This window comes from Rana temporaria, chromosome 3, assembly GCF_905171775.1.
Source record: "Rana temporaria chromosome 3, aRanTem1.1, whole genome shotgun sequence".
NCBI classification, from domain to species: Eukaryota; Metazoa; Chordata; class Amphibia; order Anura; family Ranidae; genus Rana; species Rana temporaria.
In genome coordinates, this window is record NC_053491.1 from 233680551 (window position 1) to 233698100 (window position 17550).

At 46.1% G+C, this 17550-nt stretch overlaps 1 protein-coding gene across 3 annotated transcripts in view; it reads right to left on the reverse strand.

The window, feature by feature from the left end:
* SIMC1 (SUMO interacting motifs containing 1) overlaps positions 1–17550 on the reverse strand; it is a 126709-nt gene that overhangs the window by 98286 nt on the left and 10873 nt on the right. For all 3 annotated transcript variants that reach the window (XR_005747941.1, XM_040344467.1, XM_040344468.1), the window contains exon 2: positions 2812–3408. Coding sequence is in view for 2 of the 3 variants with exons in the window: in XM_040344467.1 (XP_040200401.1) it covers positions 2812–3408 (597 nt within the window). In the remaining variant the exon portion in view is untranslated. The remainder of the gene's footprint in view (positions 1–2811; positions 3409–17550) is intronic.

Below are 17550 nucleotides of genomic sequence, written 5' to 3' on the forward strand. Positions count from 1 at the left end.
CTTTAAACAGCCGCCTGCAAAACCTTGGGGCCGAAGGAAGCAACCGAAGATGCACTCACATCAACCTCGTAAAGTTTGGAAAATGTCTGAATGGACAGACGCTTAATGTCAGAAAGCCAAGGAGGCACCAATAGCCCTGGGTCGAAAGGGAGGCGCAAGCCTGGATGACGGTCTGCCTGATCCACAGAGAAATGGTGGCAGACGAGACCGCCAAGCCCTTTTGTGGATCAGACACTGACACAGCGAGTCAGACGTCCGGAACAGAGACGTAGCAGACAGGTACACCGGCAAGGCACGTACCACGTCTAAGGTATGCAACGCAGCCTCTTTGGGATGCGACGGCCTAGGACAGGTGAAAAGCTGAAACCACCTTCGGAAGAAAAGGCAGCTGTGGGCGTAGCACCGCTTTATCCTTATGGAGTACCAAGTAAGGTGACCTGCAAGACAAGGCCGCCAACTCAGAAACACATCTGACAGATGCAATGGCCACCAGAAAGGCCACTTTGACATAGTGTCAAGAGGAATTTCTCTGATTTTCTCAAAAAGGAGGCTCCTGAAGAGCCAAGAGCACCAGATTCAAATCCCATGGAGGAAGCGGACTTCTTTGGGACCACAAACAGATTCGAGGAGAATCTGAAACTTCTTGTAGTGGCACAGGTAAAATTACCCCGCACCTGAGCAAGTCTTGTACTGCCCCCCCCCCAAGGTAGACGAGTCGGAAGAAGAGGAAGATTTGGAGGGGAAAGAAACTATCTTGTACCCTGAAGTGACTACCTCGCAGAACCACTGGTCGGAGAGCAGGAAGGTCCGATCTGCAAACCGTGAAGCCATCCCCATGAGTCGGGTGGGGGCAAAAACTTCATGCGGTAGCAGGCAGCTTGATTGGCTTGCGCACCCAGGGACATCCTGTCCCTGGGTGCGCAAGCCCACCCATCCCAGCGAGGTACCAAAAAGCCTCCCACCTTTGGAGGGCAAATCTGACAGCTTTTTTGGATGCTTGGTCAGCGTACCAGCATTTCAGCCAAATCAGGTGGCGCAATAGCACCGCAGATACAGAGGCTCTGGAGATCAAGGGGGCCACATCCAGAGTGGCATCACAGACATACACAAGGCCCTGTACCAATTGGTCAGCCAGCCTTATGCACTCTGGAAGAAGGACCTCTGCGGCCGTTCATTCCTTATCAAGGAAAGACCCAAAAAGGAAAAAAAAAAAAAAAAAAAAAGCTTTAACAGAGCGGTTCGCCTTGTGCAACCTAAAAGACTGAGCCCTACGTGGACGTCTCCAGTTTGAGTCCCTCACAGCATTGATAAGTGCACTCACAAGTGCCCTGTCTTGCGCTGACCCGGACGAGGGATCCTCCTCTCCGGGAAGGTCCTGGTCCGCATCCTCTGACAGTCCAGAACCGGGGTCCAGTGCCGCAGCCAGGCCCCAAGTCAGAGCATTCCCCAGAAGATGGAGGGATGTAGCCAAGACAAAAACGTCCAACCTCCTATGCTGCACTGACCAGGGGGTTACCTAGGGGGACTCACCACCCAGTCAGAACCTGTTCAGTGCTGCTGCCCGCTCTTTCATATAGCATGTGTGAGGAAACGCCAAGGGGAATTGCGCTGTACGCGTTGTCCAGGAAGCTAGTCCAGCCCTAGAGACCAAAAAAAAACTCCAAAATGGCTGCCGAAACACCTAGAGAAAAGGGTGCGGACCACAAGAAAATGGCCGCCCGCAATGCCGACCTGCGTCACAGCGTGGCGGCAAAATGACAGCCAATGGGAAAGTCAATAAGCACAGGCCATAGAAAAATGGCGCCGGCGCTACCAAAATGGTGCACAAATACAGCGAGGTGGACGAGAAGGCCGCGGTGGAGGCTTCCCACACAAAAAAAAGAAAAAAAAAAAAAAAACACACACACACACAACCCGCCACAGAGAGCGGGTCTGGACACCCCTACAGACCATAACCGGGAGCTGGAGACCCACAAAGGTATACCCCGGTCACAGTGAGCCCCTCAAGGAAAGGAGGGGGAAAAAAAAAAAAAAAAAAGGGTGACAGGGAGAGGAAGGACAGGAGAACCCCCATCCCGGTAATGCCCAGCTGTTCCATCCTGCCAAGGCAGGAGGAACTGTACTTACCCGTCCCTGCTGGTGCATTCCTGACAGACCTTCAACCGAGTAGCATGGAGTAGCTGTCGGCCCGGTCCACTGTGACCGAGACAGCAAGCAGCCTGGTCATATGTGAACCCTAGATCATAAAGCTCATTGGCCACCCCTGGAGACATGGGGTATGTCGTGGCCGACCCAACGCGTAGCCAAGGCCTGCTCACGCTCGATGGCTGACTTGGGGGGGGGGGGGGGTCTACAAGGATCTATATTATCCAGCCTGTCACCCAGCCGGCAGTTGATAGAAGATTCTTAAAAATAAAAATCATAAAAATAAAATTCAGCACCCCAAGTCCAAAGGGAGCCAGGTCGTCATCCTACTAGGCTGGAAAAAAAAAAAAAAACCACACACAACAAACACACTGAGCTGCTGACTGCAGGGCGGAGGGTTATGTCTGGAGGGACCGCCCCCTGGGTGGGGCTGTTCAACTCTGTTTAAATTAACATGTATTTAAATATCTAATATGTTCGGTCTAGTCCTCTCCTATAGAACAGGAACATAACCCACAAGTCAAGATTTAAAGGAAGCAGTTTCAATCCATGAACGAAAAGAAAAAGCATTGAAGGCAATTTTACATTTCAAACCTGGTATTTTTATTTGGGGGGGATTTAGTTCTTTATATCCACTGTAGATAGGCGCCTTTGTTGGACACACACCTTATCTAGTTTATGGAAGAAATGACTGACTGGTGGTTTCTTGAAACATCTCAGTTTATAAAGTAAAGCTTTGTTGATTGGAGGTTGTTGCATATTAGTTTCTTCTACTGTAGGCAGGGCGGGCATGGATCGTGCATCAAACTGATTTGGAGATTCGATTGCAAAGTCTGAGCTGCTTTCACCACTAGCAGGAGTGGGTAAAGGAGGCCACTCTTGTAAAGTAGAATCTGAGTGTTCTTTAATGTCTGCTTTAGATACAAGGCAATTTGTGCTGACTTCATCTGCAAGGCACTTGTCTTTCCACGAAGTAGGAACATCTCTATTCTGTAAACCATTTTCTATTGAGTTTGTTTCACTGTCTGTTCTCCAGCTGAACTCACTGGTCCCTTCCTCATTTTCTGAGATCACTCCTGAGGAGCTGTTAGATGGAAAGTACATATCCCCATTACTATCGGAGTTTGAAGGCTCATCCTTGAAGGGTGATTTTCCAGGACTTAATCCTAGACCATCTTCATTAGCAGTGAGATCAATAACACCGTTGTCCAGCTCTGGCAGGTTCTCCAGTGTAGTGTGGTTGATTGTCAAATCAATAATGTCCTGCAAAAATATTTGCACAGTTTATATTTAGAACTGAAAGTTAAACATTTTATACAATTTTAAAAATCCTCATAAAAATACTAAAAGGTGTACATCTATCAATTTGCTTATCCAGGATTTACACATTTTCCTCATTGAATCTTTAGGGGAAGAAAATTCCTAGGTGAAGACAAGACCCAAAAATCCACAATAAAACCTTAAGTGGCACTTTTTGGAGGAAACCTTTAGAAATATGGAGGGGCGTTCGTTACTCTGTCCAAAAGGCAGCAGACATCCCACTGAGGATCCATTTTTTTTAATCATAGGTGTATTTTAAAATGATAGACAGAATATCAACAAAAAAAAAAAAAAAAAATGGAGTTAGTACTCACCGGTAACTCCTTTTCCGGTAGTCTTCCAGGACAGCCCTTGAGAGATGTAGTCCCTCCCATCGACACAGGAAACACATTGCCAGCAGTTCAAAAGGCGGTCCCTCAGGTCCCTGGCCAGTCTTTCCCAAGAACCGAAGGATGGAACTGCAAAATATAACTACAACAGGTTAATACATTACCTATAAATATAAAGGGTGGGATCGTGCTGTCCTGGAAGACTACCGGAAAAGGAGTTACCGGTGAGTACCAACTCCATTTTTCCCTAGTCATCTTTCAGGACAGCCCTTGAGGAGGATCCCCAAGTACTCACCAGATTTAGGGTGGGACCACAGCTTGGAGGACTTTCCTCCCAAAGGCTTGATCCTGGCTAGACAGTAAATCCAGTCTGTAACGTTTTGTAAAGGTGGAAAAAACTTGACCAGGTTGCCGCCTTACAAATCTGCTTCGGAGTGGCACCAGCTTTCTCTGCCCAGGATGTTGCAAGTGCTCTCGTGGAGTGGGCCTTAATGTCCCCTGGAGTATCTTTTCCCACTATACTATAACTCTATAGAATAGCTAACCTAATCCATCTAGCCATCGTGGTTTTTGAGGCTCTGACCTCTACGCTGACCAGAGAAAAGAACAAACACAATCTGTCAACCTAAAGTAGTTTGTTGAATCAAAGTATTCTAGAATACATCTTCTCACATCAAGGAGATGGAACTGTCTCTCCTTGTTAGAAGCGTTCTGACAAAAGGAAGGTAAAATATCTTGGGACCTGTGAAAATTTGATGTTATTTTTGGCAGGAACCCAGGGTCTCTTCAGAATGATTCGGTCTTCCAAAATTTGAAGAAAGGGCTCTGACTGAAAGCGCTTGTATTTCACTCACTCTGCGTGCTGTAGTAATTGCTACCAGGAGCACTGTCTTCAGGGTGAGCAGTCTAAGGAGGCCTCCGAGATGGGCTCAAATGGAGCACCCAAAAAAGCTTTAAGGACGACTGCCAGGTCCCATGTTGGAGTTGCTTTTGTTTTAGTTGGTTTGTCTGGAAACCGCCTTGCAAAACCTAGAGATAAGATGATCTTCCTGTAGCCGTTTTTCAAGAAAAACGCTTAAGGCTGCCATTTGCACCTTAATAGTGCTAAGGGACAATCCTTTGTCTATGCCGTCCTGTAAAAATTGTAATATGTTTTTAATACTGTTGTCGGATTCACCCTGCTCTGTCAGCCAGGAATTAAATCTTTTCCAGGTTTTCCCGTAAATCGCCCGGGTAACCGGCTTTCTACTCTAACAGAGTTTTGATCACTTTTTCTGATAGCCCTTTTCGTCTCAGAATTTCTTCTTCAGTAACCACGCTGAATTTTAGCATGGTTATCTGAGGGTGCAGGAGAGGCCCTTGTGACAAAAGGTCTTGCCTGTAAGGAAGTCTCAACGGTGGTTGGTCTGTTAAGTTTTGTATCGTCGTGAACCAAGGCCTCTTGGGCCAGAAAGGAGCCACCAAAATCAGAAAGGTTTCCTCTACTAGAAACTTGGACAACACTATTGGAATGAGATGAAATGGTGGAAATGCATAAGCTAGATTGAAAGTCCACGGTATTTGTAATGCATCTACCCCCCAAGGGTGATCTCCTGGGCACAGAGAGCAAAAATTTTGAACTTTGGTATTCACCTTGGTTGCAAACAGGTCTATGTCTGGGTACCCCCAAATGACTCGTTATGAGCCTGAAGGCTTCCTTGTGAAGAGACCACTCTTGATTCGACACTAAATGTTGGCTCAAAAAATCTGCAGTGTTCTGCTCGCCCTTCAGATGAATTGCAGAAATAGATCTTAGATAAATCTCTGCCCAATGGAACAGTTGTCTTGCCACTGTCATTAGGCGAGGACTCATGGTTCCTCCTTGCTTGTTCACATAGGCTACTGCCGTCACGTTGTCCGACCAGACCCGAAGATGGTGGCCTTGCAGCTTGTCCTGAAAGGCAAGCAGAGCTTTCAAGATTGCCGCTAAGTCCTTCCAATTGGAAGAGGACCTTCTTTCTTCTGGTGTCCACTTGCCTTGTACCCAGAAGGTATTGAGATGAGCTCCCCAGCCCCAACTGCTCGCGTCCATGGTCAGAATGTAAGTGATAGGAGGGACCCAGAGAACCCCTTTGTTCAGGTTCTCTTTGTCCTTCCACCACCAGAGTGAACGTTTCACCCTGTTGGGGATTGACACCAAGTCCTCCAGATCCTTTATCTTTATCTGTTCCAGCAAAAAAAAATTAAGGTTTCTTTGGTGGAACCTGGCCCATTGTACCGCTGGGATGGCTGACGTCATAAGCCCCAAGGCAGACATGACCTCTTACTGTACAATTGTGATTTGTCTGAAGAAAGGACATCCGGTGATGCATCTTGGAGATCTTTTCTTCCGGCAGGACAATCTTTTGCTCCACTGACAGAATCCTGTAACCCAGGTATAGGATATCTTGTGTTGGAGTCGTCTTGGATTTTTCCAAACTGACGATCCAACCCAGACTTCTCAGGCTTCGCTGTGTTAGCTCTAAGTCTTGACAGAGTTGTCTGAGGGAGCCGTGAGGAGCAAGTCGTCCAGATATGGTATGACTGATACCGACTGGAGTCTCAAAAGGGACTAGTGCCTCCCCGAGAACCTTTGAAAATATCCTTGAGAGGACGACAGCCCAAAAGGCAGAGCTCTGCACTGAAAATGATAAATTTTTAATTCGATCTGAATTGCCATACGAAGAAATTTGACATTCCTTCTTTATTGGAATATGAAGGTAGGCGTCCCTTAAATCCAAGGTTGCCATAAATACTTTCTGCAGAAGATTTACCGAATAAATTGACTCCATCCAAAACTTCTTGTAACGAATGGAGAGGTTTAGGAGTCAGAGGTTCATAATTAGTCTGAACTTCCCTGAGGGTTTTTTGGCTACAAAAATATGAGAGTAGAAACCCTCCCCCTGTTCGTGAATAGGCATTGGCATCAATACCTCTTGATCTACCATGTCTCCTATTAGTAAGGGCAAGGCCTTGGCCTTTTGAGTGACTGGGTAATCTTGTCACTAGGAACTTGGATGGTGGCTCGTTGTAGAATTCTAGAGCATAACCTCTCCTGATGATATTCAGAACGAATTCGGTCAAGGTTATTTTTTCCCCACTGGGGAAGAAAGTTCCTTAGTCTTCCCCCCCCCACCGGGACCTTGACGTCACTGGGGTCTGGCTTGGGGTCTGAACCGGGGCGATTAAAAAGAATGCCCCGTTTCCCTTGCCTTTTTGGCCTGCCCAATGCTTCTTCGGTTTAAATTATTTTCCAGTTTTTTCAGGCTCTTCGGAGGGACTTAAAAATTCTCTGAAAGAAATTTTTTCTTTTTAAAAAGGAGAAAAGATTTTTTTGTCAGCCGTCCTTTCTAAGGCGGTATCCAACTCCGGACCAAAAATAAGGTCCCCAGTGAATGGAACAATACACAACCTTGTCTTGGACGCTGTATCTCCAGCCCAAGTTTTTAACCATATGGATCTCCTAGCCGACACAGAGAGAGCTACAGATTTGGCTGAAAATTTTACCGCATCTGTTGCTGCATCCGAAATAAAGCCAGTTGCTTTAAAGAGCATAGGGAAGGTTTTTAGAAGATCTTCCCTAGGGGTACCAGCCTTGAGATGTTCCTCCAACTGGGATAGCCAGAACTCAAGGTTTTTAGCTACACAAGAAGTAGCCAGTGCAGGTTTTAAACCTGCCATGGAGGCCTCCCAAGCCCTTTTTAGGACGATGTCAGTCCTCCTGTCCATTGGGTCCTTCAAATGCCCCATGTCTTCGAAGACCAGATCCGACTGCTTGGATACCTTAGATAGGGGGGCATCAAGCTTAGGAACCTTGTTCCAGACTGCCTTTTGGGTTCTCGTCAAAAGGGAACCTTCTTTTAACCTCTTCCATACCGGGCAGTTATACACCCATCCATACCGGGCCTATTCTGGCACTTCTCTCCTACATGTACAAATCATAATTTTTTTGCTAGAAAATTACGCAGAACCCCCAAACATTATATATGTTTTTTTTAGCAGACACCCTAGGGAATAAAACGACGGTCATTGAAACCTTTTATCTTGCACGGTATTTGCGCAATAATTTTTCAAACGCCTTTTTTTTGGAAAAAAATTGTTTCATGAATTAAAAAAATTTAAAAACAGTAAAGTTAGCCCAATTTTTTTGTAAAATATGAAATATGATGTTACACCGAGTAAATAGATACCTAACATGTCACGCTTTAAAATTGCGCACACTCATGGAATGGCGCCAAACTTCGGTACTTAAAAATCTCCATAGGCAACGATTTGAAATTTTTTACAGGTTACCAGTTTAGATTTACAGAGGAGATCTAGTGCTAGAATTGTTGCTGGCACTCCAACGCACGCGGCGATACCTCACATATGTGGTTTAAACGGCGTTTACATATGTCGGCGGGACTTGCGTGTGCGTTCGCTTCTGCGCGCAAGCTACCGGGGACAGGGGCGTTAAAAAAATAAATTTTTATTTCTTTTTTTTTTTATATATATTTATTTCTTTTTTACACTTTTTTTTTTATTTTTTTTTTTTTTTTTATCACTTTTATTCCTATTACAAGGAATGTAAACATCCCTTGTAATAGGAATGTGTGTGACCGGTACTCTTTATGGAGAGATGCGGGGTCAATAAGACCGCACATCTCTCCTCCAGGCTGGAAAGCATGAAATCGGTGAAAAAAAATTCACCGATCTCATGCTTGTGGTTGCTTAGCAGCCGCAATCGCGGCTTTGTTTACTTACGGGACCCGGGCGTGACGTCATCACATCGCGCCCGGGTCCTCCGACGGTCATAGAGATGACTGGTGACCATCTGGTCACCAGTCATCTCTATGCTTCCTGCGAGCGCCGGACGATTCGTTCTCCGGGCCCCCGATGGCACGGGAGAGCCCGGAGAAGCACCGGATGGCGGCGGGAGGGGGGGGATGTCCCCTCCCGCCGCCTGTAAGAACGATCTAGCGGCGGAACCGCCGCTATGATCGTTCTTACGTTGTGCAGAATCGCCGGCAGTTTAGAAGGATATCTGAATGATGCCTCTTAGCTGCAGGCATCATTCAGATATCCACCCGGAAAGCCCAGGACGTCATATGACGTCCACTCTGAACGGCAGAAGTTCTTTGTGGACGTCATTTTACTATGGGCCGGTAGGGAAGTGGTTAAGGGAATTTGGAAAAAAAAAAAAAAAAATCTGGTTCCGCCCACTCTTTGCGGACCAGATCAGAGATGACCTCATGAATGGGAAACACTAAGTGATTTAAATGTAGAGGCCATTTCCTCTTTAAATGAAACCAAACCACTGGAGAGTCTGCTTCAGACTTTAACAATTTAGCTATACATTGTTTACACAACGACTTATCATAGCCTGAGGATAATTTACTGCTACAATTTGGGCACTTTCTGCGACCAGACTTGTCTTCCCTTGTGGGTTCTTTAGCCTGAAAGTAAAGAAAGTACACTCAGGACCTCCCCTACTTGCTGAGGGTTACACCCGTGCTGCTACCATCACCAAAAAGTTTCTCCCCTGGGATGTGACCCCCATGGAGCGACACCCAGCCACCACACTATGCTTACAATCCCCCCCGAGTACATGCCCGGCAGACTACCTGGGGAATGCTGGTGCCTGCGTCCTCAGAAGTGAACAGGGAATTCACCTCCATGGTTGCTCCCTCCTCCGATCGCGCCGCTCGTCCGGTGTAGCTGAGGCAGGCCGGGATATGCAGGACCAGCCTGGGCTTTTCTTCTGCCCCATGCGCCGCTGGAGACCCGGAATCAGAAGTCTCGGCGCTCAGCTATGACGCGGTTCTGCTGGAAGTGACGCAACGGCGTCTCCGGCCCCACTGAACGGTGCGAATTTTCGAATCCACCGTTCTGGGGGAACTGCGCCATTCTGCCACAGACCTGCTTTGGCACCGGGAAGGGGAGAGAAAACGGGCCTGCTCCGAACAGCTGTACGGTACCCGTGCCCCACACCACAAAGGTGAGACTTCACAGGGCGCAACAGAAAAGACCCAGTCCCCTGTGCGCCCTCATTTTCCCTGCAGGAGAGCCCCTAAAAGACGAAGTCCATGTATGTTCCGTTTAGGCAACATGTTCCTCCGACAGAGGAAACACAAAAGACTGGCCAGGGACCTGAGAGACCGCGTTTTGAACTGCTGGCAATGTGTTTCCTGTGTCGATGGGAGGGACTCCATCTCTCAAGGGCTGTCCTGGAAGACTAGGGAAAATTATATATAAAATAAACACACACTGCACGATACAAATGGAGTTGCAGTTCAGCAAGTAAAATAAGCATTTGATCCCAAAGCATGACTTACTGGAGAAACCCTTGTTGGCAAGCACAGAGGCAAGATGTTTGTCGTTTGTGACCAGCACACATCTCAGGAGGGATTTTGGTCCACTCTTTAATAGGGGTGCAACGGATTAAATAAACTCACGGTTCGTATCGTTGAAGTCAGAGTCATGGATCACCACCATATCGTCCCCACTGTGATATCAACATCTCCCCCACTGCAATATCCACGTCATCTCCCGTCAGCGCGCCGCTCTGGGGAGCTCACCTAGTCCGCCGGGTGTACAAAGATGGGCCCCGCTCCATAGCCAGGCCAAAGCTGCGGCCTTTCCTATGGCCACAATCCGTGGATCTGAACACAGTGACCTGTTTGGATCACCGATCTGTTGCACCCCTCTTTCCAGATCTTCTCAAGATTAAGGTTTCTTGGCAACTCAGTTTCAGCTGCTTTATAGGATTAATGTCTGGAGGCTGGCTAGGCCACTCCATGACCTTAAAGTAAAGCCACCTTTGTAATGTACATACAATCCCTTGTGTTGGATAAGGTTATATGCCCCAGTGTATGCCCTTTGTATAAAAAATAATAAAATTAATAAAAAAATAAAAATAAAAACACAAAGCGCCGATTTGTGCCTCACTTCTTAGCACCGTCCGGCTCTCACATTACTGCCTGCTGTTCCCTCTCCCAATCTGACAGCTACAGCAGGAGTGGCCGAGAATCCCCTGCCGACGTTGGCCAGGAGAGCAGCGGACAGTCACGTGGTATGAAAGAAGGAACAAATTGGCATTAGTTTTTTTACAAACATTATAGAAACACAAGGGATTGTATGTACATTACAAGGTTATTTTAGCTGCGGGAGGGGCAGGCACTGACAGCTGACAGGAAGGGGCAGATGGAGGCACATAAACTGACCATGTTATCAGGGGCTCAGCAGCCATGATAAAAACATGGTCAGTTTACAGAGGGGCAGGCAACACCATCCAGGCTCAGCCAGGTATTTTAGATACAAAGGGCCAAATTAAAGCATGAACAGCACAGTGCTTGTCCTGTGTAAAGGAACAGGATCATTTAGTGTTACGGCTTTAAAGTGCTTCTTCTGGAGCTACGCCTGTCGCCTTGGGTCATTGTCATGCTGGAAGTCCCATCCACAACTCGTGTCCTGGCTGAGGGAAGGTTGTCATCCAAGATTTTACAATACATTGCCCCATTCAGGGGCCAATAGATGGGATCAAGTCAGCCTGTACCTTTAGCAGAGAAACAGCACCAAAAGCATAATGTTTCCACCTCTGTGCTTGATTGTAGAGATGGCGTTCTTGGGGTCACAGTCCACATTTTTGTTCAAACAGTCAAGTTAATGCCAAAGAGCTCAATTTATGTCTGCACATGTGCCTTCTTGAGGACCTTGTGGGCATTGCAGGATTTCAGCCCATGGTGGTGTATAGTTTTACCAATGGTTTGTTTGGAGACAATGGTCCCAACTGCCTTGAGATCATTCACAAGCTCCTCCCGTACAATTCTGGGCTGATCCCCCACTTCTCATGATCACCCTTACCCCCGTGAGGCAAAATCTTGCATGAAACTCCAGACCAAGGGGATTGATGGTCATTTTGCATTTCTTTCATTTGCAAAAAATTGTTTTAGTTGTCTCCTCCTTACCATGGTCTTGTAGCCCATTCCAGCCTTGTGCAAGTCTACCATCTTGTCTTGTATGTCCTTTGACCGTTTTTTGGTGTTGCCCATGATGTCAAAGATTAAATGGAAGAAATATTCTGTGGACAGGGGACACACACACACACACACACACACACACACACACACACACACACACACACACACACACACACACACACACACACACACACACACACACACACACACACACACACACACACACACACACACACACACACACACACACACACACACACACACACACACACACACACACACACACACACACACACACACGTTCTTTGGGAGCAGTCTTAAATTGACAGAACTAATCTACCACATCCTGTAGCCAGCAATATTGTTGGTTGGTAGGGGGGGGGAATCAACTACTTATTTTACTCACTGAACTGCAACTCAATTTATAACATTTGAGTCATGTGTTTTTCAGGATTTTTGGTTGAGATTTTGTCTCCAGCATTTAAAATACACCTTTGATAATAAAGGATAGACCCTTGACTTCTTTGGACACGCAGACCAAATAAATAAACTAGGGACATAGGCACAATAGTCTTGAGAAGTGCAGCAGTTCTTCAAATCACCCAATTCTACACTAGAGTGTAGTTGCAACCAGTATCTAGGACATGTCCATCCAAGCAAAAAATCAAAAACAAAAACCCCAGGTGTTGTGGATAGAGGGTCCTTCAAAACAACCATGGAGAAGAGAAGCCCATAAGATTAGTCTTAAAGTGGAGGTTCACCCTAAAAAACCACCATGTATCATCCAAACCAGCATACTAGCATCAGCTACAGTATGCCTTTTTTTGCGCTGTACTTATAGTTTAATCGTCCAGTTTTGTTTCAGACTCCCGCGGGGAGTAGGCGTTCCTATGAAGAGGAAAACATGATTGACGTCCAGGTATGGCACGTCACTCGTTCCGAAAATAGCCGGAGTAGGACTCTGCTCTTCACGGCACTATACGGTGCATGCGCACAGACTAGGAGCTGACTGCGCAGGCGCCGTATATATCCAAGTCCTTTTTTCGTCTATTTTTGTGACGCGCCATAGCCGGACGTCAATCATGTTCCCCTCTTCATAGGAACGCCCATTTCCCCGCCGGAGTCTGAAACAAAAGTGGACAATTAAACGGTAAGTACAGCGCAAAAAAAAGAAAAGGCATACTGTAGCCGACGCTAGTAGATAAAAAATTTTTTTTTTAGGGTGAACCCCCGCTTTAAGCCTTGTACACACGATCAGGTTTTCCGATGGGAATTGCAATGATAGGCTGTTGGCGGAAAACCCAACCGTTTGTATGATCCAGCGGACAATTGTTGGATGGCAGGCTTTAAAATTTTCGAGAGAGAGAGAGAGAGAGAGAGAGAGAGAGAGAGAGAGAGAGAGAGAGAGAGAGAGAGAGAGAGAGAGAGAGAGAGAGAGAGAGAGAGAGAGAGAGAGAGAGAGAGAGAGAGAGAGAGAGAGAGAGAGAGAGAGAGAGAGAGAGAGAGAGAGAGAGAGAGAGACTTGTAAAGCGCAACACATGCAAACTGAATCGCCTCTGGGCGCTGTATCCATTTCATGGGTAAGGAACCCCTTGACCTCAGAAGAGATGGGTTTTAATCTTTCTCCTGAAGGCCAAGTGGTCCGACTCCAGTCGGATTGGTGGTTGTACACATCCGTCAGACAAAAAGTCCAAACACACATGCGCGGAAGAATCATTAGCAAACGTTTTCCAAGAGCTGAAGTGTCACTCAATACGTCACTACGTTTGCAGGCAGACAATTTTGAGCCGTTTGTATGCAAGACAAGCTTTTGGCCAACGCCCGTCGGACAAAAGTCTGAGGCTTGGTCTGTGGAAAATCTGATCGTGCGTACGACGCTTTACCTGTAAAAGACTTTCCTTGAAGTACACATATTTAATCAACATGGGTTATATGCAACCATCAGGTTGATTTTTCCAGTGTCCAAAGATAGACATTGAGCCTCAGTTTGGCCGACTAAGTTTGATTGACAGGCCAAGGCACTCGTGAACATCACAGGATTGAGAGGGAAAGTATTAGGGCCCTTTCACCACGGGGCAAATCAGTGCAGGGACCGCCCTGTCTTTTCTCCGCTCTCCCATATGGAGGTGGGATCGGATGAACATGGACCGTGTGTCAGTGTTCATCCGATCTGCAGACGGAAGAAAAAAATAAAATAAAAATAAGGGTTTCTTCCGTCTGCAAAATCTTATCTTTGCAGAGGCGGGCGATTATGGGTGTCAGCGGATGTTTATCCGCTGACACCCGCAATCCCTTAGGGACCAATGCATGTCCCTTTTTCATCCGCAAACGGATGGATAAAAAAGCGGACATATGGTCCGCACGTCTGAAAGGGGCCTTAGAGGGCCCTGCATACAGAAGTATTTTTATCTTAATGCAAAATAAAATAAAGGGGGGGGATGCACCTCACAACTAAAGCAAGGTTATGTTTACCTTGTGTATTAGACAGCTGCACACGCAGTCACATCAATACATCAGGAGCCAACATTTTTGTGGGACCCCCAGAGTAGGCTCAGACAACACGGTAATGATCAGTCTAGAGGGATTTAAAAAAAAAAAAAAAAAGTTCCCCCTAGACCAAGAACACACACACAGTTCAGGTCTGCATTCTCCACAAAACCAAGCAGAAAAAAAAAAAAAAAAATTGCCTTTTTTTCCACTCTTGTATGAGATGTAAAACTGAACTGCAACACCAAACATTTGCCAAGTGAACAGATGCATGCATTGATCTGACAGTGCTCATGTCAACAGGCCCCAAGGAATACAAAAATAAATAAAAAATAATTATGAATATTTTTTTTGCAAACACTTGTAGTACGGCTACTTTTCTTTTTAAAACTGAAGGCTGAACATCTGATTGACAATAATCTGCATATTATACCAAGCTAGGTGCGCCCCCCCCCCCATAACAACTTCCCCTCCCCCGGTTGAATAATTTACCTGTCACAGGTGCACAATGCTTATGAAGCCCTCTAGAGAGTGGGCTGCACCCCTCTGAATTATATGTTGTAATAAACATGTTGTTACAAAGCTTTCACAAGAATGTGCAAAAAAAAAACCCACACCTTAAAAAAACTATACAATCATTTTTATACAATCTGATGAGACACACACACACACACACACACACACACACACACACACACACACAAATATATAATATAGATATATAGATATAGTGACAGGAAGTCGGGTAAATCTGTGGGTGTTGTCACAGATGGGAAATACATTTCTGCCTTGTTTAGACAATACACGTATTATTATTATTATTATTATTATGTGTCGGCTGCAGAAGTAGCCAGAAAGATTTAAGGGCGTTGGAAAACTTCAGCTGTTCAGAATGAGGCAATTAAGGCCTCTATAAGTAATCCAGAGCATTACTACTGATTGCTGCTTTCTGAGTGAAGGAGAGCAGTGAACAGAAATACTTCTGAAGAGGTGAGGTGCTGTTGATTTTTCTGTGTGATATAAATCAAAAAGACTATTTGTTTTTCTGCTATATGACCAGCAGTGTCTGCTCAGCAGTAGGCTGTGCCAGACTCCATAGATGGGTTCCTGTGTGGTGAAGGTAGACGCCCCAAGTGGCCAGGGTTTATTTTAGGTTTGATTTTGTTTATGCTGTTTGGATGCTTGCACTTGTTTCCAGCAAGATGGAAGAATAAACCAAAATCTTTGTTTTCAACCGTCTTCGGCTGTTTCTCTGTATAATTCAGTGTGTAGTGAACCCATCCAGGGGGTCACACACCCCCGCTACCGAGCCAACCCCTTAAAATAAATATAACATTTTGATCAGCTGCTAGATAACCGAGTCAAACATGCACATGGTGTTAAATAGGATTATATTATGCTGCTCAATGAGGTTACTGTTATGGGTCATTGTTAAACTTGATGGCAATTCTTTGGTATCAACTATTAAAATTCATAACATTTCCAGTGACAACTGTTAACAAGCCTCAGTTCTGTCACTCATATCAGCGAACCAAACCTGTATGGAAATGCTGCATGAATGGCCACAGTTTTAGTCTTTGCCATAAGAAAAATATAAAAATAAACCACACACACACACACACACACACACACACAGTAAAAATGTAATTGGAACATCAAGGTCAGAAATTCTCAACATGAAATATGCACACTCCAGCTATTAGTTGCTAGTTTATTTGTGAGAATTTGGGAATTTTCCAGGTTAATATATTCAGGAAAATGTGGGAATAACCCTGGGTAATAGAATATTTGGTAAAATGTGGATATAGCCTTGGGCAATATATTTGGGAAGACAAAAGGTTTGCTTAAAGCAAAAGGCAAAACACTAGTACTATATTTACACTTGCAGCCTATAAAACTTCTGGCTGGATAGCACGCACTGACCACTCAATAGACAGTCAACCTGATCCCCCTCTTTGGGTCGTTAAAGTCAGAATGTGGCCAATGCCGTGATCCCCGGGCTCCAGGAAGACGGGCAGCAGTAGCCTGATCAATAGAGGCATTTCGACACGTCGTCGCACATCTGTTCAGCAGTGGAGCCAGGCAAATGGGTGCAGAGCCTACCTCACTGCGCAGAGCATAGACCACGTGTATATGGCAAAAAGGACGCCAGTTCAGGAGGGAAGGAGGATGGCCGGACACAATCACCCTGCACAAGGCAGAGGAGCGACTGGCTTTGGAAGGGGCAATACAACACCTGGTCGAGGCCATTCACCCTTAAAGCAGAGGTCCACACAAAGTGAACCTCTGCTTTTTGGAACCCCCCCCCCCCATTATACTTGTATAATACAGGTATTTGCACCCATTTCCAAGAATAGACTCCCCTTCACGTCACCCCCCGCTGTCTTCTGGGAAACACTGGTCCCAGGAGACAGCACGGACCAGTGAGGGCGTGCCGCGCATGCACAGTAGGGAACCGGGCAGTGAAGCCGCAACTCTTCACTTCCCGATTCCCTCAAAGAGGATGTGGCGGGGGCTGCCGACATTGCGAGTGCGCTGGACAGGTAAGTGTTTATTTATTAACTGCTTGCCTACCAGCCGCGGTATAATACGTTACGTTATATACGTTATACGGCGGCAGGTTGGCTCTGCTGGGCAAGATCACGTAGCTATAGGTCATCTCGCCGAGCAGCCAATAGGGGAGCGCGCTCTGCCGGAGGCGCTCGCCCCTGACGCACGTGGCTGGCGCGATCACCGCCGGTTACCCGTGATCGATCGTTACAGAGCAAGAACCGGGAGCTGTGTGTGTAAACACACAGCTCCCTGTCCTGTCAGGGGGAGAAATGCCTGACTGTCTGTTCATGCAATGTATGAACAGCGATCAGTCATTTCCCCAAGTCAGTCCACCCCCTTCAGTTAGAACACACCCAGGGTACATACTTAACCCCTTCCTCGCCCTCTAGTGTTAACCCCTTCCCTGCCAGTGGCATTTTTATAGTAATCAATGCATTTTATAGCACTGATCGCTAAAAAAAAAAATGCCAATGGTCCCAAAAATGTGTCCGCTATAATGTCGCAGTACCGATATATTTTTGGGGGATATTATAGCAAAAAGTAAAAGATCTAAATTTTTTCAAAATTGTGGCTCTATTTTTGTTTATAGCGTAAAAACTAAAAACCGCGGAGGTGATCAAATACCACCAAAAGAAAGCTCCATTTGTGGGGAAAACAAAAAAAAGCCGCCAATTTTATTTGGGAGCCACGTCGCACAACGGTCAGTTAAAGCGGCACAGTGCCGAATTGCAAAAAGTGGC